The 24,812-nt window shown below is 42.8% G+C and overlaps 1 protein-coding gene across 1 annotated transcript in view; it reads right to left on the bottom strand.

The window, feature by feature from the left end:
* Nucleotides 1–24,812, bottom strand: part of Dnajc5b (DnaJ heat shock protein family (Hsp40) member C5 beta) — a 46,224-nt gene that overhangs the window by 3,080 nt on the left and 18,332 nt on the right. The window contains exons 2-3 of the mRNA XM_041667887.1: nucleotides 10,965–11,178; nucleotides 7,172–7,343 (exon numbers count right to left, since the gene is read on the bottom strand). Coding sequence (XP_041523821.1) covers nucleotides 7,172–7,343; nucleotides 10,965–11,178 — 386 coding nt within the window. The remainder of the gene's footprint in view (nucleotides 1–7,171; nucleotides 7,344–10,964; nucleotides 11,179–24,812) is intronic.

Below are 24,812 nucleotides of genomic sequence, written 5' to 3'. Positions count from 1 at the left end.
TGACATATATAATAATATTCACTATCTTATCCTCTGGACTTAGGGAGGGACTGTACCAAATATTTCTTATATCAAGACATATATCAAAGGCTTGCCATCTCCACAATCCCCCACATCTTGATCTTCTATGTTTGTGCCTTGAATTTCACTTCGCTGGGGAAGCTGTGCGAGCCAGAATCCAGGTCAAGCCCTTTACTGTCAAACACTTTGACAGGCCCCGTGTTTCTCGTCTGGTAGTTTAATTTTGCCTGCAAATTGGCTCTCTCTCTGTGTTTTCATGTTTAGTATTTGCCTCTAAATCTTATTTGCTAGATTATAATCCTCAAGACTCCAGGAACCAGGACTGCTAATGTACTGTCAGAGAGATATGAAGTACTCAATAAATATTCGCTATGGAAAGATGATCTCAATCAACACACACACACATGCACACACGCACGCACACACACACTTCTTAGTGGCTCTTGGCACCCAAACAGCAAAGGTGAACTCTGAGCTGCCTTGTTGGGGATAGTTCTGGGCTGGCTCACCCATCCTACTGCCCTGGCCTGGTGCCTGAATGCTCCATGATGTCTTTGCACTGTTCTTAGACACTGGTTCCTCGTTGCAGGGAAAAGGAGACTAAGTAAGGGGTACAGAAAGAGGGAGGATGAATTTCCATGTCCCCCGGTGCCCTTTCCCTGGACAGGCAGATGAGATGAAGCCATCAGCCTTCCGTGTGTGATGTGTGTCTCTTTGTCTTGGCGGAGAACAAGAGCCATATGGCTTCTTCGACTCAGTGGTTGTGGATTTATTTGAGTTCTATCCAGGTGAGTGGCAATAACAACTAAGCAATCAACATTTTTCTGTGCTCTGAATCATACTCTTTTAGATCCAAGGTCACTACTCAAAATTCTCCTCTCCTTTACACACTCGACTCCACCTCTTTCCATAGAAAGGAAGTCATCAATCCACAAGAAACTGTTAGTGTTTACCTGAACACTTTCGGTTGGGTTTAGTTCTATTGACTTTGACATAGAAGAGGAAAAAAAAAAACCAACTGAATTTAGTCCTTATATTTTTAATGACTAGCTGCAATTTAGGTTTTTGTTTCTTTGATTCCTTGTTAAACATACAGAGCTGAGGGAAGAAATAACATCACAGAATACGATTCTACCATAGCTGATGGAATTCAGATTCCTCTGTGGCCTTCAGATATCAAAGGAGTGCAGGATCTGAAAGGCCTATTTAGCTATGCCTCTCAAAAGTCCACAAATTGGAGCATCTAAATGTGAGCATGTGAGAGTAAGGGGCATAACGCTTCACTGTCTTAGCCCTTCAAAGACTAAAAGCCACCCAAGACGACAAGCTCTTTTGATATTGACTGACTTCTGAGAGCCTTACAGTCCTCCTAGGTTCAAACTGGGAGGGTATTTTGAGAAAAACAGGAGAACCCATTGGCGAACGCTCCAGTTGGCTGCAAATACTAAAGGGCCGCGCTCTTAGAACTGTCTACCCTTCATTTTTTAACCAGAGCAGCTGGGTAATATTCTTCAATATCATCTAAAGAAACAGAACAACCCAAACAACTCTCTCCCATCTGCCAGCAAGTCCCACCCAGCCACATCTTAGTAGAGACTTGTACCGTGTTTACAACTGCAAAGACCCTAACAGTTCGGCAGCGGCAGCAAACAGCGGGTGTGGATGAACTACACACATGACGAAAGTGTGCAAAGACAAAGCTGCGTGTGCAGAATCAGACTTGTTACGTCATCTCAAAGCCATCAGACTTGTTACGTCATCTCAAAGCCATCAGACTTGTTAAGCCATCTCAAAGCCATCAGACTTGTTACGCCATCTCAAAGCCATCAGACTTCTTATGCCATCTTCTTATAGGCGTCAACATTTCTAACGCTTTTAAAGATGAGTCAATGAGTAGAAAGAATTTGATATTTCAAATTTAGATTTTTTTTTTACAAATTAAGAAATATAACATTTTATAATGCATTTTAAAGGTGAAATTTGAAGGGGTTAATCACGTAATTCAACCAGAAATGTACTTTTCTAGTTACTTCCTAATCTTTCCCCTCCCCCTTCTTGTGGTAATTTCTTTCTCTTTCTTTCTTTCAACTATTTGAGGTTTCATACATGCATATAGAATGTTTTGATCAAATCCACCACTCCCCTCCAACCCCTCCCAGCTCTTCTCTCTGTCAACCCATGGATCACACTTAGTGACCCCATTCGTGTACGTGGATGCAGGTCCATCTGCTAGAGCAGTTCTCAACCTCCCTGTTGTGACCTCTTTGGGGTCAAATGACCCTTTCACAGCAGTTGCCTAAGACTGTCAAAAAAACACACATGTTTACATTATGATCCACAACAGTTGTAAAATTACATTTATGAAACAGCAGCAAAAAATAATGTTATGGTTGGGGTCCCCACAAGACGAGGAACTGTGTTAAAGGGCGGCAGCATCGGGAAGTTTGGGAACCACTGCTCTTGAGCCTGACACCATCTCTCCAAGGCTCACAGGTCATTGCTGAAGAGAGGTTGGAAAGATTCTAAGAGCCAGAAGGGAGGACTTTTTGCAGGAAAACAATATTTTCTGGGCTTGACAGGACCGTTGCTTATATGAACTCACAGAGGGTATGGCTGCCTTTACAAGACTTGTACAAGATTAAGCCATTCACGGAGGATGGGGTGGATCATGAAGTCCCAGCTCTTGCTAACTCCTGGTCTCTTTTTGGTTGGTATAGTAAAGTGTAAGAGAAAAGTCCAGCTATAAAAGTTAACTTTTATAGCCTCATATAAGTTTTATTATACTTCAACATTTCTGGATGAAGAAATAACAGGAGCAAGAAATGCTGTCTTTTTAAAAAAAAAAAAACAGTATTCATGCCCACAAAAAAGTAAATTTCCAGCTTTCTCCTTCATTTATGGGCCAAACCTCTAAGCATAGGATAACTGGATGTACAACAGATGAACCCTATCAGTCCACACACTATTCTGTCTTATCTCAATTAGCTTCCGCTTCCTGCTTCTTCCCAGGGAAATGCATTCAGTATCATCACCATTTGGACCAGAAAACAGTTCTCAGATAGGGTCTGGTTTTCTACCTTACCGTTCTTAATTTGCGTTAAAATTTTAATCCCAGCACTCGGGAGGCAGAGGCAGGTGGATCTCTGTGAGTTCGAGACCAGCCTGGTCTACAAGAGCTAGTTCCAGGACAGGCTCCAAAACCACAGAGAAACCCTGTCTCGAAAAACCAAAAAAAAAAAAAAAAACGCCAGTAGGCTACACACATCTCTGAATTAGTGAGGTGTAACTCTGAACCCCACTATTCCAAGTACCACACAGGAAGCACAGATCCGCCACCAGGTGCTTGCACTAGGGAACAATGGTGAATTCAGTGCACAGCTGATGCGACTTCAGAAGCCTCAGAGACCCTTTCCAATGCAGAACCTTCTAAGGGTCTATTTCTACAGACTGGGATCAAAAGACATTTTAAAAAATCAAAATCAGTAAAAGCCCTGTCTCTTTCCACACTGGCTTTTTTCATGGCATCTCTTTCTGACAACAGACCCAGTAAGAGATTTGGTCAAAGGAAGACTGAATTGAAGATGAGTTTTGCTTAAGTTCAGTGGGACTTGATTTTGTGGTTTGGAGCAAGTCTGGTTATAGCTCATTGCTGTAGGAATGGCTTAAAGAGCTGCTACAGCTCACTACACCAACCCATGTCCCGGGAGAATGTTAAAACCCACACCAGAGCCTGTGACACATCATATGTGAGTGTCCTCTAAACTCTGACCCCAGGGGCACTAGGTGTCGTGATGCCAACAAGCTTCAAAATATACAGAATGAAGAAGCTGTCTGTGGAAACAGCTTCTAAATTGTACATCTTACGTAAATCAAGTAAACTAGACAGGTTTCCCAAATTTTACAATTATCTCTAATCTTATAAAAAACTGTTAACTTGAGTTGTAAAGTTAGAAGAAACTTTTCTAATTCACCAATAATAAAAAAAAGTAAATTTTGGTCAAATACAGTAAAGGCAGAATTATTTTTATATTTTCTACAGAAAATGATATAGCACATTTATGCTATATGAATAAGTAATCAAACAATATACAGCTATAGGAAAATACCATATGGTTGAGCTGGGTATCTCATAATTGTGTTTTTTCCCGATTTTGTGACATGCATGGTATTTGTCCATTTTTAAGCACATTAATTTGTTGTGATTTCTTTCATTTTAAGCAAATACTCACGTTCAGAACTTTGTGTGTTTAAGAGGCCTACCCAGACTATATAAACTCCAGGACCATAAAACCTGGGTCACATAAGATCTTTCAAATACTTATAAATAAGAGCAGGCTGTTCCTTTGTGTTAAGGATCCTTTAACACTGTGGGATAGGATGATGGATCTGACCTCTGTGATGGAGTCTGCAGCTTTGGAGCATCAGAACAGCGAGACAAGCACAGACCCATCACCAATCACCCAGCAGGGAGGAACCCTGGGGAGGACCTGGCACCTCGTCTAAGTTTCCGTTCCAGAGAAGAGATTTTCTACCAAGGTCTACTGCAATGACCTGCTGGAGTCTTCTCCAGCAGAGGAAGGGCAGTGAGGCTTTTTGGGTACGTGTGGACACTGGACTCAGCAGGTCTGGGTTCAATTCACCTGTGTTAGGTTTTCCCACTACAAACGAAAAGCTAGGAATTACAAGTGCAATGGCCTGTCTCAAGACACCACAGTGAAAAACTCTTTGCTTTGCATTCTGACTTTAAACACTGTAAAAATCAATTCAGCCCAGAATAAAAAGAAGGAAGATGAAAACGTTAAGACAACATCAGTGCAGAAGCTGACTTTCTCCTCTCCCTGTTTTGTTAGTGGCCGAGTATTGGGCTGACAGATTGGGGTAATGGAGAGATAGATCATAGGTAAATGGAGCCAGTAATCCCTGACACGGTATTGTAATGCTGCACCCCCAGAGACATCACACCATACCCCAGAGACCACCCGTGTACCCCATTCTCTTCCCTTGTAGAAACTGCCATTTCAGTTTTATTAAAAGTCAGTTTATTGGTTTTCCTGGGAAGTTACACCCAGAGAAAAGGAGTTGTAGCCACAGAAATGATGTGTGGCTACCTCCTTCACAAGAGCCTGTGTGACTCCTGCCCTGTAAGCGTCACTTGTGAGCACGCTGTGACGCAGACCCCACCTCCTCACAATGAGAAGGCCTTTCCATGCAATTAGCACTGCTTAATTCATTTGCTAGCATCCTGCATGCCTGTCCCTTCTGTACACACTCATTTAAAGGTTGAACATTTGTCGCTGTCTCTACCAAATAACACAGGAAAAGTACAATCAGTGTATTTCACCGGCAGGCCACAGTTTGGTTCCAATATAAGTGACATGAAATGACCAGACTACTTCTAGTTGCTGGATGACTGTGCCCATAGCAAGATGTTACAGTTAGTAGGAAAACAAAACAAAAAATGACAACAAAAACCAAACCTAAACAAATGAACAAAAAGCTCTCTGCCCTCTCTGAGCTCCCAATTCTGAGTCTGAGATTCAGTACTAGTCACATGATTAAAGACACCCTTTCGCTGGAGTCTGGATGGTTCACGCACCCCAGATGTTACTTAGCATCACATCTGACGGGACGCACAGGCATACAGAAGCCTTTAAGTAGTCTCTGGTGCTGTTTCAGTGTGTCCAGAGAACCACAGGAGAGACCATTCTGGTTCCCAGAATTGCTGAAAACAGTGGCTTCTTTCAATTATCAAGTAATCCCTTTCATTGTTTGGGGGATGTGGGAGTAGGATTTAGTGATAAATTCTGCACCCCAAGATGATAACATATTCCACAGGAACAAAAGACGGTGAGAATGGCTTCAAGACAATATAATGACTGGCTTGATCCTAGATGGCTTAAACAAAGACATCGTCCAAAGACTACAAAACATCTCTGGTGTTTTGAATTCGGTGAGATCTTTCTTTACAGTATTTTTCTATTTTTTTCTGGCTAGTATGAACTTGAAGAATGAAGTAATACAGTGCAGAGATGTGTGCACATAGATGGATAGACAGAGGTGGCTGGGCAGAGAGGAGATGTGTGCACACAGACGGACAGACAGAGGTGGGTGAGCAGAGAGGAGATGTGTGCACACAGACAGACAGGCAGAGGTGGCTGGGCAGAGAGGAGATGTGTGCACACAGATGGACAGACAGAAATGTTTGAGCAAGCTGAGTTCATTCTTCATAATGCTTTGAGGCGATCTTTGAGTGTGCATGTGAGCAAAGAAAAGGAGGAGTCTCACTCCTGTTCCACTCCCAGATCATCACGCAACAATACAAAGAACAGTCAAGGCTGTGGCTTCTCAGTCCTGTGTATTTCAATGGGTATCCTAAACCGAAGTATATCTCTGGGGAGCAAGTTCTACCTTAGCTTGTTGTGGAATATTAGTCTAAGATGTGCTACATGTGTTATGGAATGTTTGTTCAAAGATGTGTTGCATTCTTTCATGTTGCCTTTGTTGAACTCTATGAAGCTGTGTTACTTTTCCTGTCTAAAGCACCTGATTGGTCTAATAAATAGCTACCAATAGCTAGGCAGGAGAGAGAAAGAGTCAGGGCTGCCAGGCAGAGAAAACAAATAGAAGAGGGAGGAGAGAGAAAAGGAGGAGAGGAGGTGCCAGGAGCCAGCGACCTAGCCACACAGTTAGCCACAGGGTAAGAAGTAAAGAAAGACATACAGAACAGAGAAAGGTAAAAGTCAGAGGCCAAAGGTAGACTGGATAATTTAAGTTAAGAACAGCTGGCTAGAAACAAGCCAAGCTACATTCCAGCATTAATAAGTAAAATAACTCTCCATGTATTTATTTGGGAACTGGGTGGTGGGGCCCTGAAGACTCTCACCCAGAACTCGTTTCTCTTGTAAAGAGATGGTGAACTATACTTGCCTTACGACATCATGGGTGTTTAATAATTTCTCTCTAATAATGTTAAATTTAACCTTTCTCTAAGGTCAGTCAAGGTCAATGCCCCTCATCTTCTCCCAGATATCCACCGAGCTGATAGTCTTGGCGGAGTGATCCTGTATGGCCACTGCGCCTGTTACTTTAGTAAGACCTAGCACCCACTCCAATCTGTACCATGGCGCCCGCGCCCTCTACGCTCAATTACCTTCTTTCATGTCAGTCCTGATTTGTTCCTCAAGGTCCTCTGGTGACACGTAGAAGTCCTCTTCTGGTGCCGATGACTTTGGCCGACAGTGTCCACAACAACAGTTGCAGCAGCAGCAAAGGCAGCAGCAAAAATAGCAGCCTGTCAGGAGGCCGATGATGATGAACAGGGTCTAGGGTAAACAGAGAGGCCAAACTCTGAGGGACGGGCACGGAGAGGAGGGCAACCCCAGAAACAAAGTCTGTAGCTGTGTACCCGAGAGACTGAAAGACATCTCAGCATACCGTGCATGCCACACACTCGCCCTTAGCCTCATCCCTGTGGGAACCATCTTTTACGTGCCATTCTCACGAAAGTTTACACAAATAAAACCTGGAGGAAATTACTTTCAGTCAGAGCCATGAAGTCCAGCACTTTCTTCCTTTTTCTTAGGCTGTTGTGGGTGCTAAGAGTGAGGAAAGGAAAACAGAACCCAAACCAACTGCTGGACAGAATACCCACTGGCCACGTGAACTAGTCCTGCTGTCTTCTTCAATGGAAGTCAGTTACCACCACGGAAGCGCTGCAGGGTGATGCTCCCTACACTTCCTCCCCTGCTGCCCCACACTGTTAGTAACCTGGTCCTGCATAGCCTTTCCAGACCCCTCCCTCCTCACTCCCTTCCCTGTTTGGGTCAGAGGACTTTGTGGGTTCTGCTCAGTGTCTCTGGTGTCACTTCAAGAACCTCCTCTTGGCAGCTCCCCGTCCACCCTTGTTTCATTTCACTCCACCCTGTGAGGTTGCTGGAGTGAGCTATAAGAGAAAAACCCTTGCTCTCCGTAGCTCCTGCAGGGGGTTCCTGCCAACTCTCTAGGCACCAGCACAACCCTGTTCCTGCCATACAGCTCGACTCTGCACGTGGATTCTCTTGCTTAGACATCCCCGCCCTTTCTTCAGTTAATATCCACCTGTTGTCTAAGAGCACCTCAAAATTCCCCTTTATTGTGTCTTCCCTGATTCCGCTCCAAAACAGCGACCATCTATCCATCGCAGGCCCGCTGTGTGCCATACCGACTTAGACTGCTACTCCATTCTTGCTGACAGTTGAACAGACTGGCTGACAGCCCTGTCTCATTATATCAGGCTGCGTGCCTTACAGGCTCCCACCAACAGTCATCCTGCAACCCCATGTGTCTGGTGGATTAGAACCTGACATGTTGCAGACACCCAGTTCCTCCCTAATTAACGAGTATACAAAACAATAGGCAAACAGACATTGGTTGCTCCCAGGGAACAGCACCAAGATTTCCCTACAAGCTCAAATGCCTTGCTCATTAAACACGATACACACTCTTGACTTCCCCAATCTGAAATTCCAAGAAAACCGTTTTTTTTTTTTTTGTCAACTAAAATCAAACAAAATCAAATTTGTTATAATACGTAAAGAAGCTTGTACATCTTCCATCTTAATGCAGATTTTATATAATCAGTGAGTGGGGGTGGGGCATGGATAAAGATGACGTGTGTACACACACACTTTTTCAGATAGCTAAGAATCCAGTGCTAACACCCCCACCTTCCTTCCCCTCCCTCACTTCCCCATCTTCTCACCATGGCTCCAGAAATGGGGAGGAGTCTGACGATGGCTTGCGGAGGGGGACCTCAGTCACACACACTGGCTGTCTCTTTGCTATGTATGCTGTATGATTTCACCACCTTAAGCAAGTTTAAAACCCCCACTTGGTGTGGGAGATCCTTCTGTCTATGTGTTCCTTTTATTGGTTAATGAATAAAGAAACTGGCTTGGCCTATAGCAAGGTAGAACTTAGCTAGGTGCAGAAAACTAAACTGAATGCTGGGAGAAAGAAGGCGGAGTCAGTGAGAAGCCATGTAGCCCCTTCGGAGACAGATGCCTGAACTTTACCGGGTAAGCCACAGCCATGTGGCGATACACAGATTACCAGAAATGGGTTAAATTAAAATGTAAGACTTGGCTAATAAGAAGTTAGAGCTAATAGGCCAAGCAGTGATTTAAATAATATGGTTTCTGTGTGATTATTTCGGGAGTCTGGGCAGCCAGGAAACAAACACGTGGTCTCCCTACTACACCTGCTTGCCTCCAAGACCCCCGTGAGCATTCCCCAGGCATGGCCCTGAGGACCTCTGCCCTTCACCTACACTTTCTTTTGCTCTGCTACTTCCATACTGTTCTCTGAAAATCTCCTTTTCATCCCAACTCTGCTTCCTTCTCCAGGGAAATTGCCTTGTGTGGGAAACAGCCTTCCTTCATCCCTTACCACATTTACTCCCCTATTAGATACTAGCAGGTACCTGGCATTTTTTTTTAAATGCACATCTTGATGGTACACTGACTCATTCATATGGAGTATATTTAATGCCGCTTTGACGAGCATGGTACAACTGAACTTTGGTACAGAAGAAAAAAAAAAGTATACCTCTTTTTTAGAGAGTCATGCCTGTAATTGCTTTGCGTCACATGTCTTTGCTACAGAGTGGATGAGGCTTGTCTGTAGGGATTTTAATCAGTTTCTTCAGCTTCCTGGACATGACAATCCATTCTCTTCTTTAGGCAGACAAGATATAATATTGAGTCTGGTAAATGTGTGTGGTTAGTGGGCCTGCAGATTCTCCTTCCCATGGGAACAGTGTCATGCCTGGAAGAAAGGGTCCCAGGCAACCCCACAAAAGCCTGCTTGGTTATATGAGCGCTAGTCTGCTCTCACCGATGACTTGGTCAGAATGTCCCTTCTCATCCTGTGCTCCAAATCCACACAGTACCATCTCTTTATCACAGGACCCCCACAGAGAAAGGTCAGTGGGGATCTAGGAAAGCTAGAAGGCTGCAAGTGGGGCTTTGTGGCACAGACTGTCTCTTCCAGCTTACCTCCAAAACATCCTCTCTCGATTACCAAATTCTTCAATATAGGAAGGTGAGTAGGAGAAAATGGCAATCAAAATTCTATTCAACACGAATCCTGCCTGTTCTGAAGATTGGGGTTCTTAAAAAATTATTATTTACCACAACTTACATGAAGGTCAACTGCCCACAAAATACATTAATAGACCATATGTATGTTCTATATATAAAATAGTTTTTTATCAGAAATATTAAAATTCATAAAAATATAAACATACCACCACCAAATATACATACATTGGAGTTCCTGGGAAAAGAAGATCACTACAATTCTGATTTCTTAAGTCTTTATATTGTTTTTTTTTTCTTAACCAGGTATCTATCAGTTTCTCTCTCCCTCATCAATTCCCAGTACTCTACTACTTAATTCTCATCTTTCCCCACATTGTCGTCTCTGCTACCTCAAGGCGACTCCAGCTGAGCCTGTGAGATAATTACCACTCATTCCCCTAGGTATTGTCTTTGCTGATATAGCCTAAGCTATAGATAGTAAAGTACACGGGCTAAATTTGTCTTATAATAATTTATTAAATAGTTGTCACACTAATAAATTATTTTGGGTTTTGAGCAATGAGTCAGTTCTTAATTAGTCACCGCAGGAGAAGAGGGGAGCAGTCAGAATTAACCTGGAGCTCCAAACTCAAATATAATTAACGTCTAGAAGTCTGTTAAGTCATGTTGGATTTCATAATTAATTGATGGGCTGAAGAAAAATGGTCCCCAAATAACAGCTTTCAGTGGAAGTGATGTCTCATTTTATTTACAAGAGTTTAATAGAAGGAAGGATGATCTTCCTTTGAGATAGGTTCTTAAAAGGATGAAGAATACTGTGATCTTCCAGGAAATTGTTTCTGAAGAAAAAAAAAAGCGATTTACCTTTGCCCACCAACTTGACAGCATGAAGTATGTGTTAACGTTTTCGTCTCCAAATTGCTCAGCCACATAGAGCCCCAGCGATCCATACTTGTCATATATGTTTCTTTTGGATGGGTCGGTGAGGACTGCATGGGCGTTGTTGATTTCTTTAAACTTCTCAGCAGCAGACGCGTCATCTGGGTTCTTGTCTGGATGGTATCGCAGGGCTAATTTTCTTTCAAAATTAAAAGTAAGGAGAGAAAGCATTAGCTGTTTATCAAAAATTACAATATCATTTTATAAAAGACAGGTTCATTTGTTCATCTTTTATTCATACACATATCGGGGGGTGCTAAGTTTCATACTCTTGGCAACTTGCCTAAAATATAAGTTCTTTTTGAAGGATGTCATTTGTTCCTGGTGTGCAGAAACAATCAGATTGTTTCTCCCTCCACATCCTCAAAGGAATTGTCGCTAGGGGAATAAAAGCTGTGCCTGAAACAGTTTACTACTGGCAAAGGAAGGTGGCTACAGACTGCCGCAATGCATAGAGGTCTCCTAAATCATATTACCATGAACAAATATTAGGGTCCCTTCTTAAGTCCCTATGTGCCTTTATCACCTTTTATCTTTCTAAACAAACTCATGATTTCTTTTGCTTCCAAGAACACAGCTGACTTCTTTCCACTGAGTTCTTCCCACTTCTAACAGTCTGGGCATATATAATTGTGGGTATAAGACTCTTCCTCCCTCCCATGGCGATTATAATGATGATCCTGAGGACATGGCCCGTGTTCTGTGTTGGGAGATGTCTTTGATTGTTCTCAAGAATACTGAGATATGATAAGCAACCTGTAAAATGGGTTTAACAAGCCAGCCTTGTGGCCTCCTATCCTATAGCCATCTGTCTCTTCCCTCAAAAACCAATTCACATGATTCAAATGATCAAAGCCATGTTCAAAATCGAGTCTTCACTTCTTTTCTCCACTAAACAGTCAATCATGTGACTATTAGTTAAAATACCACGTCTCTTCCCCCTCCTCTGCCCAATCTGGGTGCGCACAAGTGCCAAGCACTGCAGTCTACTGAATTGATTCAGACACAATGGCCCATTTTAATGCTATAATAAAGTCCAAATGTAGAACAGAAGAGTCACAAATTAAAACCAACCTGTGAACTGAAAATCCACACCTATTTTAGACATTAAAATTTGCGGATTGAGAAGTGGATGGATATCCACACAAGCTAAGGATCAAGGATGCTTTACTTTGTTTGTTTTATTTTCAAGACAGGATTTTTCTGTAGCTTTGGAACCTGTCCTGAAATGGGCTCTTGTAGATCAGGCTGGCCTCGAACACACAGAGATTCGCCTGTCTCTGCCTCCCAAGTGCTGGGACTAAAGGCATGTGCCACCACCCGGAAAGATCAAGGATGCTTAAGAAGCACCAAAATACTTGAAAATGTAAGTCAGGGTATATAATCCATTCTAACCCTCAACTCAGAATAAATAAAGAGAATAATCAGAGTTTATTAGTTTAAGTTTGGTTGACCAACATGCTTTTTGGTTTGCTCGTTTTGTTTAGTTTTTTTGCTTTCGGAGATGTTTGGAGTACCGTTAAGTTCTTACAGCTGCAACTACTGGTGTTGTGGTTTTTAAATGCAGAACTGATAAGAAAGTCTTGATTCCTAGCCCAACATGCTTGCCTTGTCGTTTTTGAACTTTTTCAATGCTTACTGTATGCCACTACTGTGAGCTTGGTATAAATATTCTCACAACAAGCACGAGAAAGGAATTACAATGATCCCATTTCATACATGGGAATACACAGATGCTGAAAAGTTAAGTATCTTGCCCAGCATCACACAGTTAAAAGTCATATCTAGGCTCAAAACAGGGACAATTTGATTCTTAGTCCGTGTGCTCTTATTTGCATTCTGCTGTATTGGGATCTTATAATTAAAATTTAAAATTTTTTTGGCTTTAGTCTATGTGACATGAGAGACTACCAGAATATTATGAGATCATCTGTATACCCAACTTTATCTCAAGGAGGCTTATGTAGTCTGAAAGACGGGTAAGACAAAAGTGGGCAATGGCTTCTTGGGCCTTTGTGGTGGTTCAAGCAGTTGTTCCATGGTAGTGGGTGATGATGTGGATGTGAGGATGAAAGACAGATGAGGAAGACAGCAAATTCAGCCTGAGCAAACAGCTGTTGAATGAGCTAGCAAGGGACTTTTTGTAGTGAGAAAGTTTTGATGGGGTCTAAAAGTCCTATTTTGGACACTTGAGATACCTGTCAAAATTCTAAGGGGATCTAGAGAGTTGTGAGTCCAGAGTTCAGGAGGAAGATACTGTAAGAGACACATATTGGGAAGTAGGCAGGTGATAATTATGTTCATGAAATTGCAAGGGTGGTATGGGAAGTTGTTCTGTATATGTGTTGCTTTTATTGGTTAATGAATAAAGCTGTTTTGACCAGTGGCTTATCAGAATAGAGCTAGGTGGGAAAAGTAAACTGAATGCTGGGAGGAAGGAGGAGTCAATGAGAAGCCATGTAGCCACAGCTGCCACTAGAGACTGTTGATAATTGCCAGTAGGCCACAACCTCATGGTGATGCACAGACTAATGGCGATGGGTTAGTTTAGGATATAAGAGCTAGATAGCAATACGCTTAAGCTATTGGCCAAACAGTATTGCAAATAATATAGTTTCTGTGTGTTTATTGCAAGACCAGGCAGGATAGAAGCCTCTCTGAACAATTGGTGCCCCAATGTGGGGCTGACTAAATCACGTAAAACCTGAGAAAGCTTGGAAAGGAATCCTAGACACAAAAGAACAGAGTTAAGAATGACTTTTTGGGGGCTGGAGAGATGGCTCAGCGGTTAAGAGCATTGCCTGCTCTTCCAAAGGTCCTGAGTTCAATTCCCAGCAACCACATGGTGGCTCACAACCATCTGTAATGGTGCCCTCTTCTGGCCTTCAGGCATACACACAGAAAGAATATTGCATAAATCAATAAATAAATAAATATTTTTTAAAAAAAGAATGACTTTTTGGTCGCAGCATTTTCTTGAGTGGGCTCTAGAAGCAAGCAGAGGCATGGTTCCTTTAAGAGAGGTCTTCCTGATTTAGCAGTATCAGAAAGAAAAATCCATGCAGTTTTGAAACAGTGGCTTTCTGGTCCATGCTGCCAGCATGAACTCTTTCAGGAGGCCAAGCACTTGAATGGTGTTTGTGGGCAGCATGCTGCAAGTTATTCAGTGGTAACATGAGCCATTTGGTTACCAGAGTTGAGGTGGTGAGCATGGCTCTCACCCAACAGTCTCAGAGGCAGTGAATGGACCTCTACCATAAGGACTGGGAAGAGCCAAAAGGCAAAGCAGCCTAACCACACTACATTGTATTTTATGAAGCAGTCTTCATCAGAAAAGGATTATAGATATGCAATAAAGACAGATTCAGATAAAAAAAAACTCTAAATGGGTCACAGTGTTGGATAAATGTATGTACGCTTGGGAGAGAGAAGAAAAATAATACAAACAGTTATAAAAGGAAGTAAATGATTATAAAAAACAAAGTCTTTAAAGAGACACAGTTCAGTCATAGATTAAAGGGGTAAAGAAAACCACGCCACATAAGGATGGAAAATACACAGAGAGTATGGATTATGTATATTATTATATTTTCCTTAATTTTTTTGACTGTGAAGGAGCTAAGTACAGAGAGATGTTTCATTGTGACAGCTGCTGAGCTAAACCAACATATATACTTTAAAGGTGTCTTGACTCCAAAATTTGAGTCTAAGGACATGATGCTTTAAAAAATAGGTTCTTCTTTTGTTCCCACAGAGGATGAGAATCTGTGGATTTCTTTCAGAATAATGTGGTTTGATGGACCAAGACCCCCCAAAAGGTCGCTGTGAACACCCCCAAAAATTACTTTGCCAAACAAAAAGCAGGGAACAGTTTGGAGACAACTACACACAAATTCACTAAATGATTGTTTATATTTGTTTACATTTAACAGGGGATATGCTATAGATATGAATACTGTGCATTGGTATGGATCTTGGTCTATTGACACAAATTTAAGTTCAATTTTGTTACATGTATATTTCTGTTCTTGATTAAGGTATTTGTACAGCTCACTTAAAAATGTAATTATAATTAAGAAATATAGGTTAATAAATAATTATCTATAAAAGTCAAACTTCTAGACATGTTGGCTAGGTTTACCAGATATATAGAGATACATTTTAGTTAGATAGACATTCTTCAAATCTTTCAGAGACCTTCAGAATATGTAATTTAAAATGTTTTAATAACTTGGGACTTTTCATGACAATGAGACACATTACTCCTGGCAACACTAATTACTTCAAGAGGAATATGGGCATTGAAGAGCTCCTTATAAAGTTTGTTAGCCATTTGGGCAGAAAGTGCTCTTGCATGAACTGTTTGACTGGACATGCAGGACCCACAGAAAAATGACTGCTGAAGTTGCCTAAAGAAGGTGAGACAGTCCTTTGAAGTTCCTGCTTCATGAAAGAGTCTGCCAGCCATTTTTCAGGACACAGAAAAAAGCAACTGATGAACCTTGCTAATACAAGGCATAAGAGATCTTCAAATTCCCTGCTTCATGGGAATGTCTACTGGATACTATGGGCCTGTAGGCTGAAGATGAATTCCCCATGGTACAGAAGAACTTTGGGTGACTGTCTAAACAGCAAGATGTCTCTGCCAATTCCAGAGTTTTGGAAGTTGCTTACAATGCACTTCTTGTTTACTTAGGTAATATTATATTCTTCTGGAATCTTTGATGGAGTTGAAGAATAGATAGTTATAATTTTCCTTAGTTATGATAAAATATAAAGTAGATATAAATATTTCAACTTTAATTCTTGGTGGACAACTGTTTTGTTGCATGTTATTTTACTGTGTTAAAGTTAAAAACCTTCCTTTTAGTTTATACAGAAAAGGAAAAATGGTGTGGGAAGACCTTCTGTATATCTTGTACTTTTATTGGTTAATGAATAAAGCTGTTTTGGCCAGTGGCTTAGAAGAATAGAGCTAGGTGGGAAAACTAAACTGAATGCTGGCAGAAAGAAGGCGGAGTCAATGAGAAGCCCTGTAGCCACCACCAGGGACAGATGCCTCCACTCGAGCCCACCAAAACTTTACCAGTAGGCCATGACCTCATGGTGATGCATAGGCTAATGGAGATGGATTAGTTTAGAATATAAGAGCTAGCTAGCAATATGCTTAAGCTATTGGCCAAACAGTATTGCAAATAATATAGTTTCTGTGCATTTATAGAATAACAAGGTAGGACAGAAGCCTCCCCCAACACAAGGGAGTCTAAAGAAAGTGATCCAAAAAGTTCAAAGACAGCCTTGGGATAGGATTGAAGAAAAAACATCCTTGTAGGGTAGGCTTACTTTATGGAGGCCCAAAAATGTGAGCCTATTCCATTCCACCTTGTCTGAAGATCAAAGAGTTTGAGCTCTCTCAAGGTTGTTGACAACAGTCGTAGCTACACAACCTGACATAGGGTGTGGTTACTTGGTGTTTTGGACATTAAGATGGCCCATAGAGGTGTATTCTCTCCACCCTGACCAAAGGTCAGAGAATTCAAGCTTACTTGAATTCTGCTCCTTCTTTTGAATTAAGAGGTTTGACCTAGGGAGGGGCTGCCCTCAGGATACTTGGTCTAGGATTCACTGCCTAAACAACAGAATGCTTTTCTCAAGAATTAATGTCTTAATATCTCTAGTATTGGGGAAAGTAACTGTTCTGGTTGACCTTTGTAACATGTTAAAGCCTTCTTTTGTTTTCTCTCCCCTTTTGTATTGGAGTGTAAAAGTGTAGGGAAAATTAAACACGGGCGGGCAAACTCAGGACTCAGAACTCAGTATGCAGGGGACTGAGTGGCCCTCCTGATACTAGCCTATGTCTCTGTAATTTTTTCTTGTCTCTGTTCCTCCTACTTAATGTTTTCTAATCCTCACACTCCTACCCTGAAACATATAAACCCACCATTGCTAGGGTCATGACAAAAGTCACTCCCCAAAAGGTGGCCTCTGACATATGCAGCCCAATAAGCTGCAGTTTATGAAGAGTTTACAATCCCAACACCCAAGAGGCCAAGATAGGAAAGTCTTGAGTTCAAAGTCAATCTGTCTCAAAAACCAAAAACATTTTAAAACAGACAATAAAAAACAAGGATCATTGAAACAGGAAAAATCTGGACAGTGCACAGTCTTAGGTCTTAGGATCCAAGGGAAGAAGGTATTTCAGGGAGGAGTAATCCTTGACGCTGCTGATGCTGGGAGGTTGTGAAAACCGAGGCTCAGAACTGACCACTTGATTTAATGACCTGATATCCCCTTGACCATACACACACACACACACACACACACACACACACACACGTGCACACGAGTGCACACATGAGAGAGAGGGGGGGTTCTAAAAGAGGGAAAGTAAAGGTAAAAAAGAGTAGAAAATGGGAAAATGGAAGGTAACAACCAAAATTCACAGTGCTTATGGCTGTACACAGAATTACAGGCAGATACTTGCTTATTAAAAATATATCTATATGGTGCACCCATCCACTGAGACGTTAGGGCTGATCTAATGGGAGTTCACCAAGGCCAGCTGAACTGCGACTGATGGAGCATGTGGTCAAACCAAACTCTCTGAATGTGGCAGACAACGAGGGCTGACTGAGGAGCCAAAACAATGGCACTGGGTTTTTATCCTACAGCATGTACTGGCTTTGTGGGAGCCTAGTCTGTTTGGATGCTCACCTTCCTAGACCTGGATGGAGGGGAGAGGACTTCACACAGGGCAGGGAACCCTGACTGCTCTTTGGACTGGAGAGGGAGGGGGAGGGGAAGTAGGGAGATAGGGGAGGGAAATGGGAGGTGGGGAGGAGGTGGAAATTTTTAATAATAATATAAAGATAAAAAATAAAGAATTGGAGGAAAAAATATATTTATAGATTACTTATATGTTTCTACTGAAACATCTTGAAGCTCTTTGTTCTTTTGGAACATCTGGAAATTCAGGTTTTGTTGCCTTAAATGACCTGTTACTGAGCCAGAGGGCATTGGAGAAAATGGAAGAAACGTCCTCAGAATAAGTACAGTGCTCATTGTCTATGTCTCTTAAGTGGATGCTTCAGGCACTTGTGTCTTTAAGGCATAGTATTTCTGCACTTCTCACTGTGTGCAGTTTCTCCAGGTTAGTTCCCAAGATACCACATGTTATCCAACCAAATGGAAGGGCTATGGCCTCTGCCCAGAAGGGAAATATTCCTTGGAAAATGGTTCTGCTATGCCTTGCCTCATTGCCAGGCTTCAGTGGAACACTGCACACCCTCCGCAGACTATGCCAGAAGCCTGGCTTCCTGTCATTTTTCACCCTGTTGGACCGTTGTCAGCTCACAAGTGCAGATGCAATCCATTTATCATGCTCCTTTAACAATGGCATTGGCTGATTTGGAGAGCTGGACTGCCTCCATTTGTAGCAAGTCCAAGCCCTGGTTGTCAGCGGTGTTTTGACTCCTCTTGGCAGACACTCTTGGCTCTGCGATTCCTTGGCACAGATGGCAAAGCAGGGACAGCTGCCAAAATTACACAACTGCTCAAGCAGGTGAAGTCATGAAGTCACTGAGTGTCCCACCTTCTTGGGAATTATCTACAGAGCAAGCAAACATGTAGTGGACTCAAGGGTTGAGGAAAGCTTGGACTACGTTTAAATGGAGTAATCACCTGTTTGTGTTAAAGGTATTTCTTGCCATTACTAATTTTACATGTAAAAATGGCATGGTATTCAACTAGAATGTGAGCCTTCATTGCCAACTCTCTCTTGCTTTCTAAAAGTGCCCCAGAAGGGAGATACATAGGCTACAGCTAACACTCTCAGATGAGACCTACTTCCTGCTCTCACCGGCCTTGGGTCTCCTGGGCAGACCCTGGCTGATTACCCCCACTCTCCCTCCATAGGTTGGAATGTCAGAGGAGAACTTTTGGGGAGTCTGAAGCCACATTCCACTGTGGCACGCTGTGTCTCCAGCTGCCTTTTTCATGCTTGATGCATGTCTCTCTTTCCTCAGTTTCTTTCTGCTGCTTATCATTTCAAAGATACGTTATTTTCTTTTGGACCACAAAACTTGTGCCCTTTCTGATCTTGCATAAATCTACCTGCACACTGCTGTAAAGGAGATGGAGCCACTGATTTCTTCCTGTATTCTAGAACTGTTAAAACTACCCCCATGGTAGAGCCAACTGGGTGACAGCTAGCGCCACCTGAGCTTCTTGTTTTATTTTGTTTTGTTTAGACATCTTTTTTTTTAAAACTGTGTTGGACTTCGTTTTTGTTTTGATTCTTTTTGTGCGGGGAGTTTGGTTTTTTTTTTTTTTGAGAGAGAGAGAATGTGTTGCATGGTAGGGGTAGTACACAAACATGAAATTAGGCAGGGAGGATTGGGAGAGCAGAAAAACTGATAAAACTATTGTGTATTAGAAAACTTAATTAGAAAAATATAGTACCACCGGGTGGTGATGGAGCACACTGTTAATCCCAGCACTTAGAAGGCAGAGGCAGTCAGGTCTCTATGAGTTCATGATTAGCCTGGTCTATAAAGTGAGTTCCAGGATGGCCAGTGCTACACACAGAAAAACCCAAAAAGGGGGGGAGCAGAGAAAGAAAGAAAAAGAAAAATATAGACCAGGCTATAATAAAGAGTAAAACCTGAGACTATGTTAGAGAAAGATCCGTTTTCTAGAGAAGGTTACCTATGGTGAGATTGAGATCTACAAAGGTGAGCTACCATAAGCAGTTTGCAGAATTAGAAACCTACAAATCATGTGACCATGGAATAGTTTGTGAAGCTGTATGTGATAGCAAAGAATCAAGACCCCTGTGCTGTCTTGGATTCTGGGGAGGTGATGTGGGATTCTCCTTTGTATTCTGTGAATAGGATTGGTTAATTAATAAAGGAAACTGGCTTGGCCTAATAGGGCAAAAGGATAGAGGTAGGCAGGAAAACTAAACAGAATGCTGGGAGAAAGAGGGCAGAGCCAGAGAAAAGCCATGTAGCCTGCGGGAGACAGATGACGGGACCTTTACCCAGTAAGCCATAGTCTCATGGCAATACACAGATTATTAAAAATGGGTTAAACTGAGATGTAAGAGTTAGCCAATAAGAAGTTAATAGCTCTAACTTCTTATTGGGCCAAGCAGTGTTTAAAATAATATAGTTTCTGTGTGGTTATTTTGGTTCTGGGCAGCTGAGATGAACAAGTAGCCTCCAACTACAGGGAGGCCCAAGTGAAGATACAGAAAACTCTTTCCCTGGCATCTGGGATGAATGAGCATTTTAATGTTTGTCATTTTGAGTCTGTCTACGCGTATATAAACTATATCTCTATCTATATGTTTTATATGCATTCATATATTCATATATGTATAATACGATTTACGATAAAACTGATCATATATTATATATAACTACATATAGAAAGAGACTTTTGGAAATGGTATATTTCTGTTTTTTAAATCCTTAGTTTGGCTTTTAAAATATTTATAGTATCTAAGAAAATACTCTCTTTGTACAGCATATGAAGCTTGCCGGTTATTTATACTGACACATTTACTCCTTTATTGCATTGTTAATGATGGTATCTTTAGGGGAATACTATTGTTTAATGATTCTTCCTCTGGATTTCTTTCTTTATTTCTTTTTTTTTTCCAAAACAGGGTTTCTCTATAGCTTTGAAGCCTGTCCCGGAACTAGTTCTTGTAGACCAGGCTGTCCTCGAACTCACAGAGATCCGCCTACCTCTGCCTCCCGAGTGCTGGGATTAAAGGCGTGCGCCACCACTGCCCGGCATCTCTAGATTTCTGGAATCCGTGATATCCCGTTGACTGACTTAGTCATCTCTCGGCACCTTAGAGAGCAGTTCTGCTCCAGGTGGGCAGAGTATATGGCGGGAAAGTGAGTTCCTGGCTCAGCATCCAGCACAGGTAACAAAGTTCTCTGGGCAATCTGGGTCTTCTGTATTTCAGCATAAATGTGATAAAATTCATAACTTGTGGAGACTTTCAGTGCAAACTCTCATTCTTGTCGTTCATCCTTTTAATCATAGTTGTTTTGAAATCCACATCTGCTAATTCGAACATCTGAAGCTCCCATGGTCCCCTTACCTCACTTCTAACTCTGCTGTCTTGCCTTTTATAATTTCTGTGTGATAATATGAAATAATTTAATTAAAATTAATATCGTCAGAAGCAATTTGTACTCTTACACCACAGAGCGTTTCACAGCCTACTTCTAGACATCTGGGGGACCACCTTTACCCAACATAACAAATCAAGATTGTCTTCATGACAGAGGTATCAAAAAGTTTAGGGGTAGCCCATAGTGCTGCTTCGATGACCCACTTCTAGCAGCCTACAAAAGGGGTTAAAGTTTAATGCCCTTAGAACACTAGTACTTTATCTACTTACAATCTTATAGTCAGACAGGACTATCTGGGAACAGTCGTTCTCAGCTCTCCTTGCCATTCCTGGGCAGTTCAGCTGAGTACCCCTCCATGTGGTTTCCCACAGACTGAAGAGGACTCTATTAGAGAAGTCAGATTTCCTAAAGTGTTCGTGTAAACCAGATTGCAAAATAGAAGCAGGCAGGCCATCTCAAGATTTGAAACTTTGTACATGGTTTTTCTGTTTTTAGGTAAACTCACTCATAGCCCAGGCTGACCTTAAACTCAGTAGGTAGTCAAGAATGGCCTTGAACTCCTGATCCTCCTGCCTCTGCCTCTCACATTCTGGGATAACCAGTACCACACCATCACTTCTGACACATTGGTGAAAAGGACTCAGAGCCCTAGCCCTGATTCAAGAAGTCACCGCGGGGTCAACTTTACTAAGGTCTAACAATGGTGTTCCAACCACAGATGGTTTCTTCCTGGGTTGTGTACTCTAGAGTCTCAATACAATTTCAGAGTTCCCATCTTTGGGACCTTTAGGCAGTTTTTTCTCTTTTGACGCCTTCTCAGCCACACAGCCTCTCTCCCCTCAGATCATGGTGTGGTCAGGAGCTCTTCCCTCTCAAGTGCTTCCAAGACACTTATTTCCTCTCAGTTCTTCCTGTTTCTCTCACTGGCAGGGAGAAGAACCGGTAGGGATTACTTAGCCAGGGATGGCCAGGAACTTCTGGATTATCTTCTTCCAACTCTTTGTTAATTGCAGAACTTCCTTGCCTGCCTGTTGGCCCCTGGCTCTTCCTTCACTGCAGCTGAGACCCATTAGCTCAAAGCCTGCCAAAGCCAAAGGCAAATTTTTATACATCCAATTATCTTAAAAATAGCCCAAACAAGCGGCCTTTTAGCCACTTAGAGCCTTCCTATTTTGCACTTCCTGCAAGAACTCCCGGGCATCTGTTGGCCATTGACACCACCGGGCTTTGAGTCTCAGCCCCAAGGCCTGGTGGAGTTCTCTGACCAGTGACTCTGCTGTGGGCTGAGTGAAATTGTTCTTTCTGACCCTCTCTGCCCTTGGGGTTCCCTAGCCCTTGTCTTTCAGCATGGTGCTCCCCTAGCTGTTAGCTTGTGAAACTCGCACGGGAAGGACTGTTTCAGGCACAGTCTTGTCCAAGTACCAAGCAGTCAACGGCTTTGGCTACCTATCATGGCCATATCTTCCCTTGTTTGGTTCTCAAACTCCCAGAACCCCATCCAAGCACATTATGCGCTGCAGCCTGGTCAACAGCCCTAGACACAAGAAGGTTTACTGCCATGGACTGCTGGTAAGAGACTGGAATGAGAAGGCTTCAGGCAATCAGGCACCATGGGACCCGAGCAGTATAAGGACATCATAAGGACAAAATAGAAAGGCCAGGGCGCTGTTTGGCTTAGTATTGAGCAGATACAGATGCCAAACACACCCCTGCTGTGTGATGGTTTCTGGAGCACCTGCTACCGTGACGCATAACTCAAGTGTTTGGACCATCAGGAGCCGCCGGGGCAGGCTAGAAGCCACATACACAGCCCTGCGACTTCCCCGCAGACGCGATGGCTGAGCGGTCCGCTCCACTACTGTTAAAGCAGGTGCCCTAGTTTTGCGGGATCCACAGTCACATTTGAGAGTCTGACAATGTGGTAGGAGACAAGGACAGGAAGGAGCCAAAGTCATTTGTGTCTGAGAGGTCTCTTCTTTCCTGTAGAACTGTATCAGGAGTCAAGGGCTGCCCTCTAGCGGCAGCTGAGATGGCGGTGCCGTTGTGTCTGAGATGTTCATGATCTTTTAAATCATGAGCAGTTTAACTTAGGCTTTCCAAAAGTTCAAATGCCTATTGGGGGTACTGGGCTACAGTTTGCTGGTTGTTCTTCTATGGCATTCTCAGACCTAGATCTTACTTTCCCTGGTAAAATATAATACACTGGAGTATCGACACCAGCATATTAGATAAATGTGTGCCCAATTCTGTAAGCTTCTTTCTACGGTGAATGTGGAACTGCTAATCTGAGAAAGGGGCCCTGAACTTCAGATGCCGCTAAGATCTCGGTATGCTGTTTATAATAATCCCTTGTCCCCGCCTCAGCTTGCTGAGAGTCTGATGGTTGCATAGGTTTATCTACCTCTGTAAATGGAACAAGCCCCCGACAATTTCTGGGCCTCTAACTTCACCCTTATCTAGAAGGAAAAGACATTCTTTTCTCAGGCCAACAAGCTTCGCTGAACTGTGACTGCCAAGGGTCAAGAACACTAGGATGGAGGAGACAGGGATCAGTGCACCTCCTCCTCAGCTTGGCACCCGTGTTTTCTGCTTCCACCTGCAGCTCCCACCAGTACTAGCGAGAGTGCTCAGCACGCTGAGAGTGCTGCTCCCTTCTGGATTGAGCCGCAGTGATAGGGAGTGAGCGCATGGCTCCCTGTGGGTCCTAGTGTCAGTAGCTGGCCTAGCTGGCAGCACACAAAACCTCTCAGCCTTTCTTCTTCAAAACCCTTCGGTGCAAAAACACACACCATTGTCCTCTCATGCAACGCTGGGTCAAGCTCTCATTTCAAACTGCCCCCCATCCCACAACGCCCTTTTAAAACACAACAGGACCTTTTCTTACATACTGGAGGTCTTGTTGATTTGATCTCTGAGCATCATAGACATACACTGGAATTCTTCTCAAGCCCTACCAAATTCCTCAAACAATTTTCTGCCATCTCCCCAAGAAGATGACTGGGGCCACAGCCTCTATTTCTAGGCTTAGCAGCAACGTTGGACAAGATTTCACAACCCTGTGAACAACAAGCGATAAAAGTCAACAATTCTCCCTTGGCTAGTCTCCCGTGAGATTCTCCTGTCAATATTCAACTTCACTAAACTCCTCCTCATGTCCCCACAAAAGATGTTCAGACCTCTATTCCCCTCAATTCCCTCACCCTTTTTCAACAGACACCCACCTCTGACTCAGGAAGTGTGAAAAGATTGTCAGGAAGAAACAATTCACACTCTTCCACCTCCACAGTTCTGAGGGGTTACACTAGTGTCTCCCCTCCTCTCAGCGTGTTGTCCTCTCGGCTCACCTGAGTGAGTCCTAAAGCATCTCTGGCTTCCGCTCCCAACTTTGGTGTTTTCCATACTATCTCTACTGGTCCCTCCTCCTCAGCAACAGAACCTGCCTAGTGCACATTTTAAGGTCTAGACACTAATCTAGAATTGCCTAGCTTGTGTCTTAAAGTCTAGGTAAGTGTGTATTACCCATCTATAGCCCAGGGGCTCCCCTTTTATCTTTGTATTCTGAGATAGGGTTTCAGTAAGTTACTCAAGTTAGCCTTGAACTCACTGTGCATCCCAGGCTGGC

This window comes from Microtus oregoni, unplaced genomic scaffold, assembly GCF_018167655.1.
Source record: "Microtus oregoni isolate MIOR12 unplaced genomic scaffold, Mior012 000017F_ref0000208, whole genome shotgun sequence".
In the NCBI taxonomy this organism is placed as follows: domain Eukaryota; kingdom Metazoa; phylum Chordata; class Mammalia; order Rodentia; family Cricetidae; genus Microtus; species Microtus oregoni.
The sequence above is the reverse complement of the archived record's forward strand: the minus strand, read 5'-3'. Positions and strand labels throughout refer to the sequence as shown.